This window comes from Rutilus rutilus, assembly GCF_951802725.1.
Source record: "Rutilus rutilus genome assembly, chromosome: 1".
In the NCBI taxonomy this organism is placed as follows: domain Eukaryota; kingdom Metazoa; phylum Chordata; class Actinopteri; order Cypriniformes; family Leuciscidae; genus Rutilus; species Rutilus rutilus.
The window spans coordinates 58,186,659-58,202,597 of record NC_140209.1 but is presented as its reverse complement, the minus strand read 5'-3'; the positions used below and the strand labels follow the sequence as shown (position 1 = coordinate 58,202,597).

Here is a 15,939-nt window from a genome sequence, read left to right as displayed (position 1 = left end):
CTCAATCAGGGTTTCAACCGCAGAAAGAAGTCCAAAAAACAGCTTGTAAACAATGTCATGTTATATTAGCTTTCATTACGTTGTTACATACCATAGCCATTCAATGTCCGTAAACTCAATAGTCAGCTAGAAAATTTTTCTAAATATTTTTAATTTAATAATAATTATAATTATACCATGGTCTGGGTGAATACTCGATTCTGATTGGCTGCAGGGTGTCCATTAAAAAGTGATAGAGGACACCTAGTAAAGGAGTTCGAAATTAACAAATAGAGTTCGAAATTAATAAATAAATGCGCTGGCGACATCAGCTGTGAGTAACCATAGCAACAGGCAGTAAACTGAAGGGTTCTACGAGCCGAGCGGACTATAAATATCTCCGGTTGCTAAATAAACCGTCAGGCGTAACCAGGGAAACCAAGTTATTGTTTGTAAAAACTTTAGATTTCGATTGTAAAACTAATTAAAATATAAACTAATGTTTTAAAAATGTCTTATTTGGCAAGTGACCATGGTATAAGCGGGTTAATGCCCTTCGAGGTGTCCATTGTCAGGTATTAATGGACTCCACTGCGCGTCGGACGGTTCACGCCTCGCCGTCGTCCATTAATACCTGACAATGGACGCCTCGTCGGGCATTAACCCTTACTTAATATAATTTACTTAGCCTGTTGTTGACATTATTTAATGTATGTTTGAAAGTTTTATTACATCCACCATGTCATAAAAAAGTTGCTGTGATTAATTAAGCATGACAGCGAAGAGAACCGATCATCTTTCTCTTTAACTACTAGTTTTAGCACCAAATGAGCATGAATGAACATCAGAAGGTGTTGAAAGAAACAGCAACTTAGCGAAATATCATGTCTCATGAAATCAGTCAGTCTGTGTTTCGACCGCCGAAAGACGTCAATAAAACAGCTTGTAAACAACGTCTACATTTACCTCAGACAAGCCATTTAATGTCTATAAATTCATTAGTTAGGTAGAAAAAATAACTTTAGAGAGGAGCATTTTGCTAAATATATGCACTGTGTTACGTAATCACCATTTTAACGTCTGTCTTTCCGCGCTCACGGCCAAAGGATTGTACTTTGAAAGACGACGGAGCAGAACGCGAAAAATTGAAGTATACCCGAGCCTATACAGCCACTGTTAAAACTCATTAAAAAGTTGATGTGATTTAATTAATTGATTATTAAATAAAATGTATTTTTGCTTTCAGCTCTTGGTAAATAACTTTCATTTCGGTTTTAGTGTTTTTGTAAAAAAAATATATATATATTTCTGTGTATCACTGCTCGGAAGTTACTGAAGTCTCTTCCTCGAAACCGGAGTGTAGTTTATATTTTTACACAGTCAATACAGTCAAAGCGATTAAATGTGAGCCATCCCAGATGTTCCTGCTCGTCTATTGATTTGATGGTTTGTGTTGTTGTGCAGATGAATGACTGTGTGGAGGGAGTTACGCTGGAGCACAACTCCGATCTCTTGATTACCGTGAACACCAAGAAGTCATCTCACTCCTGGACATTCACGCTCTTCTGCAAGGTTTGGACAATCTAGTGCTTTGTTGTTGTTGTTTTCACAAGCCACAGAGTGTGAAGAGTCAAATTTGTATTCATATCTGATAATGTTCAAAGTAAAAGTCACATTATTTACTATAGAAAAATACTTACATTTCAGCAATGATAAAATTGATATTTAAGATTTTTATGACCTTAAATTTGAATTTTATAAAATTTAAGGTCATAAAAATCTTACATTTCTTAAGCGGTCTGATAATAGTCTTAATTATCATTTCAAGAGGTCTTAAATTTGGGGACGGAAAACCAGGAATCGCGGATTAATGTGATAATTAAACTTTTGAAAGGCTATCATGCAAAACCCCCTTATAGTCAATCATTTTATCCCTTAAAACTAATCTCTGATCACCAAAATTACATATTTAAATGTTTTTTCCTTTTAAAGCTTATTTCCTAAATAGCTTGAATGTAACTCTACACCCTTGCCTCATTTAGTATACGCGGTTCTATGAATATGCAAATGAACCCCGCCTCCACTCACTCACACCAGCTCAGAGATCCACTTGTTGGCGATCACACGTTGATCTGATTGGTTCAAGGTAGTTTGTGACGTCAGAAACACCAGCGATTTCAAACTGTGTTTTTGAGACTGTCTTTGGTTCACTGCAGTTTTAAGGAGAAAATACTCAGCAATGGTGTCGACTTATGAATTTACACATGGTTTGTCTTAATGCATATTAAAAACACCACATAGACATATAAGCAACGTTAAAAGCTTGATTTTCACCACAAACTTTTGTTTTCTTTGTTGAATTTCCTGTTTTCTGCATATGTAATTAAAACGGATGCCTTTTCTTGCATTCAGAGTGTTAGTGTTCTTGAAAATTGATTTAAATCTCTCAGCCAATCTAAACAGGAATTTGTTTTGTCCCAAACAGCCGGTCCGCACGCTACACCGCATCGCTCTGCTTTACGACGCCAACCGGCCACATTTCTCGGTCACGGCGGTGTCGGCCGGGGACGCGTCGGCCCAGGTCCCTCAGGAGGTGTGTGAGGGCGGCTGCCAGGAGTGGAGCGCAACCGGCCTGGTGCAGAACGGCATGGACCACTGCCTTTACACTGTGGTGGTCTCCTTTAGTACAGAGATCTTCGGGACCTTCAGACAGACTGTGGTTTTTGATTTTGGCTCTGAGCCCGTGCTCATGCAGCGAGTGATGGTGGACGCCGCCTCCATCGAAGGTAGGACAGCGGGAAAAGGCTTCAGAATTACTTGTTAAAGAATTGGAAATGGTTTTACTCTGTGTATCTATGTGGTTCCAAGCATGTATGACTTTACAGTGGAACACAAAAGGGTAATTTATTCCCGTTATCAAAGCTGAATTTTCAGCATCTTTAAGATTTTTTTTTTTTTTTTTTGGTGGGGGAAATAAATAAAAGAAATCAATACTTTTATTACTCAAGGATGCATTAAATTGATCAAATGTTACAGTAAAGCCATTTATAATGTTACAAAAGATTCTGTTTCAAATAAATGCTGTTCTTTTGAACTTTCTATTCATCAAAGAATCCTGAAAAAAACTGTTTTCAACATTGATAATAATAATTAATGTTTTTTGTTAATCAAATAAATGCAGCTTTAGTGAGTAGAAGAGACTATAAAATCACCAGTCCCAAACGTTTTGAACGGCAGTGTATATATTTATTCATAAATTTGTAATGGCTAAATTACCATTTATTGCGGAAAAATATTAGAGGTTTTACAAAACAAATATTTATTAAAATGTTAATAATGCAGTATACATTTATCCTGTTTGTTTATCTTTTAGCGATCTCCTTTTAAATGTCCTTTACATTGATATTTAGACATGAGGATGTGCAAATAATGACAGACTTTTTTTCATTTTACAGTATTTTGAGTCCTGGCATTGAAATGTACATCTTTCTAAAGATCCTAACCATCAATATATTGTCAAGTTGGACCCTAGATCAGCTATTTATCATAATCTACTACCCATAATCCCACAGATCTGGAGCACTTGATGCAGGCTCGACAGCAGCTCCTGATGACGGCGAAGCGCTGGGACTCGTCGTGTAAAACCATCGTGGAGTTTGTCCCCAATGAAAACATGGATCTAGAGCGCAGTCTACTGACCCGCTACCAGATCCCCCTCTCTGCCGACCAGCTCTTCACCCAGTCCGTGCTGGACAAAACCCTCACCAGAGACAATTACCAGCCCCGTCTGCACGACCTGCTCTACATCGAGGAGATCGCTCAGTACAAAGAAGTCAGCAAGTGAGTAGGCCATCAAGTCCGGTCCACAGGAGCCGCCTGAAAGCCAACATCAACCAGTCATAGTTCGCTTTTATAATGTGAAATGTTGGGCTGGGTAAATATGAAGTTGATAAAATGGCACAATAATAGACCAGCATGCATCCTTGTAGTTTGACATGGAAACAAAAACATCCAAAAGTACCAGTTATTTAATGAAACTCATTCTTTTTTAAGTACTTTTTTTGTTTAGCCAGGAAAGTTTTCTTAACGGAAATAGAACGCGAGTTTTTTGGTTTGTAGAACGTTATTCTAACATTCCCAGAACGTTCCCCTAACCTCTGTACTCCGGGTGGGTAAATATGAAGTTGATAATGCCACAATATAGGGGCTTTCGCACGGGGTAGTTCTAGGAGCTTAAGGGGCTTTTGCACGGGAGGAACCTTTTCATAGTTCCTAGAACTATTGGTGAAAGTACCCGGGTTTAGGCGTGTTCGCAACGCAGGAACTAGGAACTCCTTTTGGAGAAGCTAATTTAGCTCCTACTTCAGAGTCGGTCTAAACCAGCACTATAGGAACTATCCGTGACGTTAGTGTACACTGATTGGCCGAACACATGTGAAACACCAGCACCCGCCATTTAAAAAAAAAAGGCTATGTAAACACACAGATTATAGCCTATATATTTACTCCACAAACTCTACGAACATGGAAAACAGTGATAGATCGGCCTCTTAACCTTTACGCTGAGGCGAAAATCCAACGCAACTTTGAGGAGACCAAGCGAAACATGATTATGTATTTCTGCTCAGCAACACTAAACATCAACCACTCGACATACGCTAATACCTTTTCATTACTGTCTACTTTCTATGTATAACAGTTGTATCTAATAACGTATTAGACGGGACTGTTAGACAGATCGTAAACTAATGAACACGGAGAATGCGAGCACTGTGTGGCTCTGGTGTTGTCAATGCCGTCAAAATAAAAATCACAAGCGCGGCTTACGTCACTTCCGAGTTCCTACTGGATGTGCGAATTCAACCAGGAAAACGTTCCTAAGGGAACCATTAGTTCTCGAGGAACCACCGTAATGGCTAGTTCCTATAACTTCCTGGAGCGAAAGCCCCTTTAGTTCTAGAAACTATGAGAAGGTTCCTCCGGTGCGAAAGCCCCTAATAGTAGACCAGCATGCATCTTTGTGGTTTGACATGGGTAGATACAAAAACACCCAAAAGTATCAGTTATTTAATGAAACTCAGAAGAAAATTATTGGTATATACAGTTCTTCAGAAGGACAACTTGTTTACAACTTGCTAACACATTCAAAATGGTTTTATTTTGAAGATTTCATGCAATAAACCTCTCAAACCTTCTAGTTCTGTACATATATTTGCATGCGGGTCATTTGGAAAGGCTTTGTTTCCTGAAGGGGTGATAAAAGCGTTGCACCCTTATTCTTGGAAAATTGCATAAAACTTGGGTCTTTATGCATCAAATTGCATATTGTTTCTTAATTAAGGCATTCTGAAATGTTATTCAATGGTCTTCATAATAATTCCAGTTTGTTACCACTAGAGGTCATTGGTGGTAAGCAAGTGAGAGTTGTTTGTGGGAGTTTGAAGGAAGATGGCGAGTGTTTAGGGGTTTTACATCAGATTTAGTTAAAGGGGTGGTTGATTATGATTTCACTTTTCTGACTTTAGTTAGTGTGTAATGTTGCAGAGTTACAACGTTCAAAGCAAAGGAAGATGTTATAAGGAAGACATATAAACAATGTTCAGTAGTTGGTGATTCACAGTAACTGGTGAATAGTTATCCCAAGTTACGATGTTGTGTTTTCTTTTCTTCATAGGTTCAACATCAAGGTTAACCTGCAGCTGGTGACGAGCTTTATGTTGACTGGCATTTCTGGCGGTGCTAAGTACGCTCAGAACGGACAGCTGTTTGCTCGGTTCAAGCTGACCGAGACGCTGTCTGAAGATACGCTGGCTGGACGGCTAGTCATGACAAAGGTCAACTCTGTGCTCCTGCTGCCCCTCTTCAAGGAGCGGATGGGTCAGAACCAGAATTCTGGAGCCAAGGAGCGCGTGTACGAAGCCCTGATCGAGGAGAAGACGAAAGACTACATCTTCCTGCGGGTCTGTAAGAACTGCTGTGATGAGCTGGGGCTGGTGGCGGATCAGGAGCTACAGGTATATCACGACATCAGTCCATTAGAACCACATGCGCTAATTGTGTTGGCTCGCCAAAAAAGCCTGGAAACCACCCAGAACACCCTAGCAACTTCTATCTAGTCCTTTAAAATAGCCAGTACACCATAAAAACCAGTAGAGTGCATTAGTGCCCACACAATTTTTCAGCGTTGTTGGTTCCGGAGGTATTTTTCCATTCATTTCTCCCATAGGGATTTTAAAGTAGTCTTGGTTAAAGCGTTGTAAGCCGTGAACCAAACCAACCAGCTACGAGGTGGATCATAACATAAAAAAGTTTGATTTGATGCAAAATTGGATCAAAAGAAAAAGGTACACGACTGTGTACTTAACAGCTTTAGTGAGGGAAAGAACTACAATCCCATGAAGCATTGCAAACAGCATAATCGAATTAAAAACGATGGAGAAATATATGACTACTCATTTACAAATGTTGTTATACTAACAATATATTTTAAGTTTATTGTCTTGTAACCTCTATCAACTCTTATAAACCAACTGGAATACCCTAGTCTAGCAACCAGCCAGAACACCCTAGCAACTTCTATTTACTCTTATAAAATAGCCAGAACATCCTAACAACCAGCCAGAACATCCAACCTAGCAACGCCCTAGTGACCAGTTAAAAAATCCCTAGTAATCTCTATCAACCATTACAAAACGACTGGAATTACCCTAGCCTAGCAACCAGCCAGAACACCCAAGCAACTTCTATCTACTCTTATAAAATATCCAGAACACACTAGTAACCAGCCAGAACATCCAACCTAGCAACGCCCTAGTGACCAGTTAAAAAATCCCTAGTAATCTCTATCAACCATTACAAACCGACTGGAATACCTTAGCCTAGCAACCAGCCAGAATACCCTAACAACTTCTATCTACTCTTATAAAATATCCAGAACACCCTAGCAAGTTCGGTTTACTCTTATAAAATACCCACAACACCCTAGCAACCAGCCAGACCATCCAACCTAGCAACGCCCTAGTGACCAGTTAAAAAATCCCTAGTAATCACTATCAACTATTACAAACCGACTGGAATTACCCTAGCCTAGCAACCAGCCAGAACACCCTAGCAACTTCTATCTACTCTTATAAAATACCCACAACACCCTAGCAACCAGCCAGACCATCCAACCTAGCAACGCCCTAGTGACCAGTTAAAAAATCCCTAGTAATCACTATCAACTATTACAAACCGACTGGAATTACCCTAGCCTAGCAACCAGCCAGAACACCCTAGCAAGTTCGGTGTACTCTTATAAAATACCCAGAACACCCTAGCAACCAGCCAGACCATCCAACCTAGCAACGCCCTTGTGACCAGTGAAAAAACCCTAGTAACCTCTATCAACTCTTATTAAGCGACTGGAATTATCCTAGTCTAGCAAGTATTAATAGCATGGTGTGAAATTTAAACCAGCCAGAACACCTTAGAAACCAATTCGCAACACCCTAGCAACCAACCAGAACTCCCTAGCAACTTTTATCGACTTAATGAATTTATTGAATAAATGTAAGAATTTGACACAATGCATAGATGCATAGAGTTAATTAGCTTAAAAAATTGCTTTTCAAAGGTAAAAATGACCACATAATATGAAGAATATCAAAAACTTAAGCCAAGAAACCAACCTGCCAAAAAAAAAAAGTAAACCTGCCAAAAAAAAAACTAAACCTGCCAAGGAACCAACACAATAAACACACTCAGCAAAATATCGTCTAATTATCGTTATTGACAAAATCACAGGAAATATTATTTAAAATATATAATTGAAATATTTTTTTGTCAGTATTGCACACACCCCTAGTCTCAGTTATCATGTGATGGAGAGACGTGCCAGAGATACGTAAGGGAATTAGTTTAAGCCGCGTTTATGCCGTTTACCGCGGTAAATTGAACTGCGATGGCAGAAACCCTAGAGACGCTGTCAGTTACTAAGCAGGCTGCCCTAAAAAAGAGCGGGATTTGGCCTAATTTACCGTTTTTTTTACAGATCCTATTTATCCCGGTGCCCTCCAGCATAACACACTCGCTCACTGTATTTAGTGTTGAATCCTTTTGTCTGGTGGAATCCCTGTGTGGGCTGGGCTTTTGTTGCCATGTATGATCATTTGACACTGTTCCTTAAATGATTGTAAAATTGTCCTAGAACATTACATGGATTTTGAAACAAGCCAAGTGGGTTGATAATAGATTAATCATAATTGCTCTACATGTAAATGGGCCATAAAGCCCTTTTAAATTACCTTTATCTTAAAGAGATTGTTCATTTCTGTGTGTGTTGTCTGTAGCACATGGCAGGCGCTGCTAAAAAAGAGTGTGAGAATAAATAGAGAAAGTCTCTGCAGAGTGTGTTTGAACAGCAGGTGTGTGTGTGTGTTTGGTTGCAAGGTGGAGCTGCAGTTTCAGTTGAACAGACTTCCTCTGTGTGAGATGCACTACGCTCTGGATCGCATCAGAGATAACAGTATCCTGTTTCCAGATCTCAGCCTCACTCCCACAATACCCTGGAGTCCCAACAGGTACGAGCACTCGCAAAGACCCAAATGAGTGACTTTATACACACACACACACACACACACCTTGAGGTTTCCTTTCAGTAGTTCCTCTTCCAACAAAGCCCCGCTTGGCTTTATAAGTGAAGTGATTTGCACCGTCTTTAATTGAAGATTGTTTCTGCCACAGAATAAACAAGTAAAAAAATAAAAATGATATCCCTAATCTTGCGATTCTAGTTTATATCTCGCGATTCTGATTTATTTCCCACAATAGCATGTTTACATCTCGCAATTCTGACTTTCCCCCCATAAATCTGAGTTTATTTCCCGCAATTCTGAGTTTATTTCCCTCAGTAGCGAGTTGACATCTTTCCATTCTTAGTTTACATCTCGCAATTTTGATTATCTCGTAAGTCTGAGTTTTTTCTTACAATTCTGACTTGTTTCCCGTAATTAGGGCCGAGCACCGATGGTGTGAGGACCCTATTGAAATTGTTCCATTTATTCTGATGTTGTAACTCGCAATCAACTTATTTCTTGCAATTCTGAGTCTATTTCTCGTAATTCTGAGTTTATTTCTTGCGATTCTAACTTTTTTCTCGTAATTCTGATTTCATATCTCACAATTCTGTTTTATATCTTGCAATTGTACCTTTTTAGAATTTTTCTCACAATTCTGAGTCTATATATCCCGCAATTCTGAGTCTATATCCCACAAGTCTGAGTTTATTTCTCACAATTCTATCTAAAGAGAAAACGGATAGAATTTCGTTTTTCGAATTTCGTTTTTCGTTTTTCTCAGAGTTTTTATTTTTTGCAAGTCTGAGATCATATCTTGAAATATCGAGTTAACATCTCGCAATTCTGAGTTTATTTCTCGCAATTCTGAGTTTATTTCTCGCAATTCTGAGTTTATTTCTTGCAATTCACATTTTTTTCAGAATTCTGAGGTTATTTCTCGCATTTCTGAGTTTATTGAAATTCTGCCACATTGTTTCTGCTACAGAATAAAGTAAAAAAAAAAAATTTATATCCCTAATCTTGCGATTCTGACTCTTTTCTCAGTTTATATCTCACAATTCTGATTTATTTCCCACAATAGCATGTTTAGATCTCGCAATTCTGACTTTCCCCCCATAATTCTGAGTTTATTTCCCGCAATTCTGAGTTTATTTCCCTCAAAATTCTGCGTATATTTCTTGCAATTATTTTTTTATTTTTTTTGAATTCGGAGGTTATTTCTCGCATTTTTCTTCGAGTTTATTTATTGAAATTCTGAGTTTATTTCTCACAATGACGAGTTAAGATTTTGGAATTCTGCTCCCAATAGCATGTTAACATTGTGAAATTGAGTTTATTTTTCCCAATAGCATGTTAACATTTTGAAATTCTGAGTTTGTTTTTTGCAATAGAGTGTTGACATTTTAAAATTGAGTTTATTTTCTGCAATAGCGTGTTAACATTTTGGAATTCTGAGTTGATTTCTTGCAAAAGTTGACATTTTGAAATTCTGAGTTTAAATCTTGCATTTGTCAGAATTTGCTAGAGAGTTGTGAGATGAAGTCTTCTGTTCCTAAAATGACACAGGACATGAATAATATCTGCTTGTCCAGCAGCTCTAGCTCACTCACAGACGTCTCTATCTCTGTGAGTGGCAGCTGCGTTGGCAGGGCGCATTCGTGCGTTTGTAGCCCGTGTAAGTTCTTCCTCCGGTGCCACAGGCAGTGGGATGAGCAGCTGGATCCCCGTCTGAATGCCAAGCAGAAGGAGGCTATACTGGCCATCACCACCCCCCTCTCCATCAACCTCCCGCCGGTGCTCATCATCGGACCCTACGGCACGGGCAAGACCTTCACGCTGGCCCAGGCTGTCAAACACATACTCAAGCAGCCTGACACACGGTGAGCAGCCGTAAACCCATTTACCTTCAAATCATTTCCACTCATCCAACAGTAAATACAACGCAAAGAAAACGATAGGCATTACACCTTGATAAACTTTACAAAACTATAGCCATTAGGCTTAAACTTTGAGACTAGTGTGACAGATTTGCTAACTTAACTTGTCTGTGGACATTTTCGACGTTCCTCCAGAATGTCTTGCCCCATAGACTTTTATTGTAAGTGGAAAACATTTGTGTGTGTTTTGAGTGACGAATCGAACTTTCCTGTGGTGAAAACGGCACTGCACAGATGTTGTCAATAGACCTTAACTTGTATCGATCCTGAAACGTTCCCTGCTAACCATGAGAAAATAGTCTGGAAGAACCGGGGGAATTGAGCTTAAGTCATTCAGCTGGTTTTTACACTGATTAAAGCAGCTGTGTCTCATAGAGGGCTAATGATGGTGGTTTTCTCTTTCTTCCAGGGTTCTGATCTGCACACATTCAAACAGCGCCGCAGATCTGTACATTAAAGATTACCTTCATCCATACGTGGAGGCTGGCAATCCACACGCACGACCTCTCAGGTAACACTCGCCACATCTGGAGTGGTGGAAGGTTATCACAATACCAACTTTTCATTATAAATATAGTTTGCATTTTAAAGTGCAATATTTATAGTTGAAATGTGTCTTTCTGAAGAGTGTCTTGTAATTTTCAAAATAGCCACACACCACTATTTCAGGCACTATTTAGAAAAGCCAGTGTTGTTAAAGGCTACATATTATGCAAAATTCCCTTTTATAAGGGGTTTGAACACAGATGTGTGTGTATATAATGGTAAAAATCCACCCACTCCTATTTTTTTTTATAATCCCCATAAATCATAAATAGTCTCTCCTAAAAAAGTGGTTCCACATTTCCCCCTATACTCTTACGTAAGAGTTTATTTCTTGTATAAAGAGCTGGAGATATACAATGTCTGTGCCAAAAAACAATACAAATGTTCTTTTTTTGGATGTACCAAGAGTGTCTCCATAAACTCCCGGCGTCTGAGCAGTTGAGGACACCGTGGTTGAATTTCATCGCCGACGAAAGGCGTCAGTGTTAAATATTTACACAGATAATTTTACGCCGGACTGCTTCTCAAAAGAGGGTCAGTTCAATGCTGGATTTGCACAAAAGTCGAAAGATTTTAGATTTATATGACGAGTTTACATGCTAGTCAATCAGTTGATTCAACTTAACTCCACAACAGCTACCGTACATAAATTTATCCACTAACCATTCAGAAACTTCTTCCTGAGTCTCTCCATCAGTGTCCGATGAACATGTAAGGCTGAACACCGCTTCTGACATTTTGGCTGGGTGACATTCTCCAGTTTTGCTGTTGTTGAGTAGCCGAAGCACGGGCTGTAAAGGCTCTGCCCTCTTCTGGAAAAGGGTGCGGGAAGCAGCAGCTCATTTGCATTTAAAGGGACACACAAAAACGGTGTGTTTTGCTCATCCGAAAAGGGGCAAGCTATTTTGACAAGCTAAAATCAATGATCTGTGAGCTGAAACTTAAGATGCATTCTGGGGACACCAGAGACTTGTATTACATCTTGTGAAAATAGGCATAATAGGTCCTTTAACTAAAAGTATTAAAAGTATTTCTTTATTAATTGAAATAAAGCTAAAATAAAATATAGATGTTAGTAAAAAAAAAAAAAAAAGTTTACTTTTTATTAATTACTAAAACTAAAATTGATATTTTTGACATCCCCAATGTGACGACTGGCTAAAGAACGACTTTCTAAATGGCGATTGGATGCATCTAGGTTTCATTTGAAAGATTTAAAAACTGCACGTCATGGAAGGAAATTTGTTATGCAATTTTGAGGATGTTAGTCATCCAGATTATTTTAAAATCCGCTGTTTTTCTCATAGTTCAAGGTTCCTTCAGCACACCACCCACACGAGTCTGTTACTCCGTTGTCTCTGATTTGGGATCTTGCATTAAGGCCTGCATGGATGAAATGATATGAATTTGTTGATGAATCACCCTGGTCTTATTGTGCACAGTTTATCAGTGCATACCATTCTAATAAAAATGTTAGGTTTCTTTATCTTTCATCAAAATGTAATAACTTCGCCTCTGAAACAAATTTTTTTTTGATGAAGCAAGCAGGGCTGCATGGTCATGGATGGGAAATATATTAACAGCTAGACGTTTAAATGTTATAAAGAACATATGAATTGTGATTTCTGTACAAACTTGCCGCTGTGGTGGTGTGGGTGGTTGCCAGGGCATTGCTATGCAGTTGCTATGGTGTTTTGGGCTGTTGCCAGCGTCACTTCAAGTACTTTTGAGCTTCCGTTTACCATATTTGGTGCGCTCTATGTGTGTGCGTCGATTATCGTTTATATGTGAATATAAAGCGACTGAGTGTCTTCAGAAGACTGAAGATTCATATGGATTTCTTTCACAACGTCTTCATGAACTTTTGAAAGAAAGTTTTGGTAGAATGGACTTTCTATGTATGGACGGAAATCTCTCAATGGACCATATGTTCATTTTTGGGTGAACTTTCCCTTTAAAAAGGACCTATTCTGCCTTTTTGAATGTCTTTAGTCCCTCCAAAGGGAGTTATTCTCTATTTCAGTGTCACTGTTTCTGAACTCCCTGAAACGCCTCCATTGTAGTCTCGCGTTTTCTACCGGGATCGTCACATTATTCCTCATTTAAATATTTCCCGCCCAAGGCATACGCAACATAAAGGGGCGGGACCTGGTTGAGTGAGTTAGTATAAGTAGTAAACCTATTCTAGAAGGGCCCAGAAACAGAATCAAGACTTTGCACAAAAAAAAACACACATAAAATGGCCTCTTTAATGTTGGACTTTGTGTTTGTTCAGGGTTTACTTCAGGAACCGCTGGGTGAAGACGGTCCACCCGTTGGTGCAGCAGTACTGCCTGATCTCCGGAGCGTACTTCACCTTCCAGATGCCCACGCGACAGGACGTAGAGCGCCACCGTGTGGTTGTGGTCACACTCAGCACATCCCAGTACCTCTGCCAGCTTGACCTGGAGCCAGGTCTGAACACACACACACACACACACACTGCAAATCTCATCCCTAATACTCTCGACATGCTAAACACATCACTTGTAGCTAGTTTTCATATCTGTACACATCCGATTAAAACAGAAAGACGTGACATAAGCACGTCACAGCTGGAAGTGGCCGCATTAAAGCCCTCCTGCAGGAGCGATGCAGCGGGGTCCACAACAGTTTATTAGGAGAGGCTAATTTCCTCCTCTGTGTCGGCGCACAGGATCATCTGTTGCTAAGAGACCCGGCTCGCCTGTCTGACACACTCAGCATCATTAACACTCGATGCTGTCGTCTTTTTTTCCGTTTCTTTTTCATTTCATCTAGCCTCTTTTCTTATCTGTTCATTTGAAGTCATTACTACTGATTTCTGGCATTGGGCTAATGTGTTTTGAGAGGTTGAAGTTTATTCCCTCCAGTGACAAACATTTTGGGTTTGTATATCTTAGAGTCCAAATAATAAGCCTATATAACAATATTTCAACCATTGGCGCCAATTAGATTCAAAATGTCTATTACAACAATTAATTTTCCACACTGTTTGTCATTAAATTAACTCAATGAACTATATTTAATCACCATTATACAGTAAAATGTATAAATATTTACCTAGACACTTTTTTGCTAAAACATTTTAAAAACTTCTTAAAGTTTTGAATGTTAAATCGTCATTACTGATGTCTATAGAGCGAATATAATGCTGATATTTACACTACAGTCCAAAAGTTTGGGGTCAGTAAGAATTTTTTTTTTGGGGAAAGAAATTAATCGTTTTCTTCAGCAATCAAATGTTAAATTGATCAAAAAAAAGGCTCGAGGTCATGGTGCAAAGGACCTTAGGTTGAAATTACTCCGAACCATCCCTTTAAGCCAAAAACCTAGGACTAGTTTGTCAAAGTTGTTTTGGGAAATAATCTCCCATATTTAACGCATTTAACGATTGACAGCCGCGGTCCTAGAGGCAAAGTTGCTCAGAACGAGGAGTTTACCATGTGGTATGAATGTCATGGCCGTGTGCGAAAAACTGTGTGATAGACTATCCTTTACGCACGTGAAAAATGCAAAGGCGCACAGGCCTCTAGGGCCGTGAGTCACACAGGCCCAGCGAGTTTCGTTCCGATTGGCCTTGTCTTAACCTTGTCTGATGGCTGCCCAAACTTCATTGGCCACCGCCGACAGCGTTTTTCGAGATACGCGAATGTCCTCAAAGTCAGTCTTGGCACCTTGGACGAAGACACCGCATGCCAATTTTCAAGTCAATCAGACTTTGGGTTGTGTAGTTCTAGCCATTTGTTTTTTTTTTTCCATGTTATAGTGCTATCAAGTGGCCAGTCGCTGTGTGCTTTTTCACACGGCAACAGAATGAGCTCTTACATATGTGTGCTGAGTTTTGTGGAAATTTCTCATTCCATTCACAAGTTACAGCCATTTTAGTAAAATGCTCCGCCCACTTTGAACGTTTTGTCAGCCCTTGGAGACACTTTGTCTTTATGGCCAAAAGTTGCATTAATATCGTCATGAAGTTGCTTAAATTTGTACCATGGAAAATAAGAGGGAATAAAGTATAAAGGTTTGATACATCAGCCTTGACAGATCCGAGAGTTATCCGTCAATCACACACACACACACACACGTCTACACTAAAGACTATACATCTGTTCCCGTGAGATGGCGTGTGCACACCCTCTGCTGGATGCTAGATTCTTTGGTGTTAATGGCTGCTGATGTGTGTGTGTTATCTATTATTAATGCCTTCTGTGAAGCTCCATGTAATTAATATTTCATTCCCATGTATGCGTGTTTCCAAAGGGATCTTCACACACATCCTGTTGGATGAGGCAGCCCAGGCCATGGAGTGCGAGACCATCATGCCATTGGCGTTGGCGGCTAATAGCACCCGAGTCGTACTGGCAGGAGACCATATGCAGGTACCTGAGCGATGACATCAGCACGGAGAATGGCAGTTTTGACCCATTGGTTCATTTTTGTTTGTTTACAAGTGAAGATTTATGAATGTTTTAGTTAACTACAACTTGAAGTAAACAAACTACAACACAAAATCTTGGCCTAGATTAAAATATTTCTGCTAATTAACTCTTCAAGGCAAGAAATCTCACTCGGCGGCCATCTTTGGCCAGCTAATTCAGTCATGCAAGTGCAATGAATGGGGAAACATCAAATTCTCCAAAGCTGGTCTCCAAGCTTACAATTAAATTTCATATTTAAAATCACCAATGAAATCTGACTCCAGCGTGAAGAACCGAGTGGAACCAATGGGCTTCTAATTAAGTGCCATTTAGATAGAAACCTCATCAGCTACACTCATTTCCCGCTGCATTAAAAATTCATCTCACACCCTACCTGTACCTCCTCTCATGTGGAGGTGGGCCTCAAATCTGTCAGTTAGGATATCTCTAAAATAATATATAAATGATACTAAGCTCTGC

The 15,939-nt window shown here is 39.5% G+C and overlaps 1 protein-coding gene across 3 annotated transcripts in view; it reads left to right on the top strand.

Moving 5' to 3' along the window:
- helz (helicase with zinc finger) overlaps positions 1-15,939 on the top strand; it is a 60,286-nt gene that overhangs the window by 13,250 nt on the left and 31,097 nt on the right. The window contains exons 9-17 of one of the 3 annotated variants that reach the window (XM_084402881.1): positions 1,444-1,551; positions 2,465-2,765; positions 3,552-3,819; positions 5,654-5,993; positions 8,410-8,540; positions 10,238-10,417; positions 10,884-10,985; positions 13,296-13,474; positions 15,302-15,420. In XM_084402881.1, coding sequence (XP_084259007.1) covers positions 1,444-1,551; positions 2,465-2,765; positions 3,552-3,819; positions 5,654-5,993; positions 8,410-8,540; positions 10,238-10,417; positions 10,884-10,985; positions 13,296-13,474; positions 15,302-15,420 — 1,728 coding nt within the window. Of the gene's footprint in view, positions 1-1,443; positions 1,552-2,464; positions 2,766-3,551; positions 3,820-5,653; positions 5,994-8,409; positions 8,541-10,129; positions 10,418-10,883; positions 10,986-13,295; positions 13,475-15,301; positions 15,421-15,939 lie in introns of all 3 variants that reach the window. The other 2 variants (XM_084402880.1, XM_084402879.1) reach the window with 2 other exon arrangements.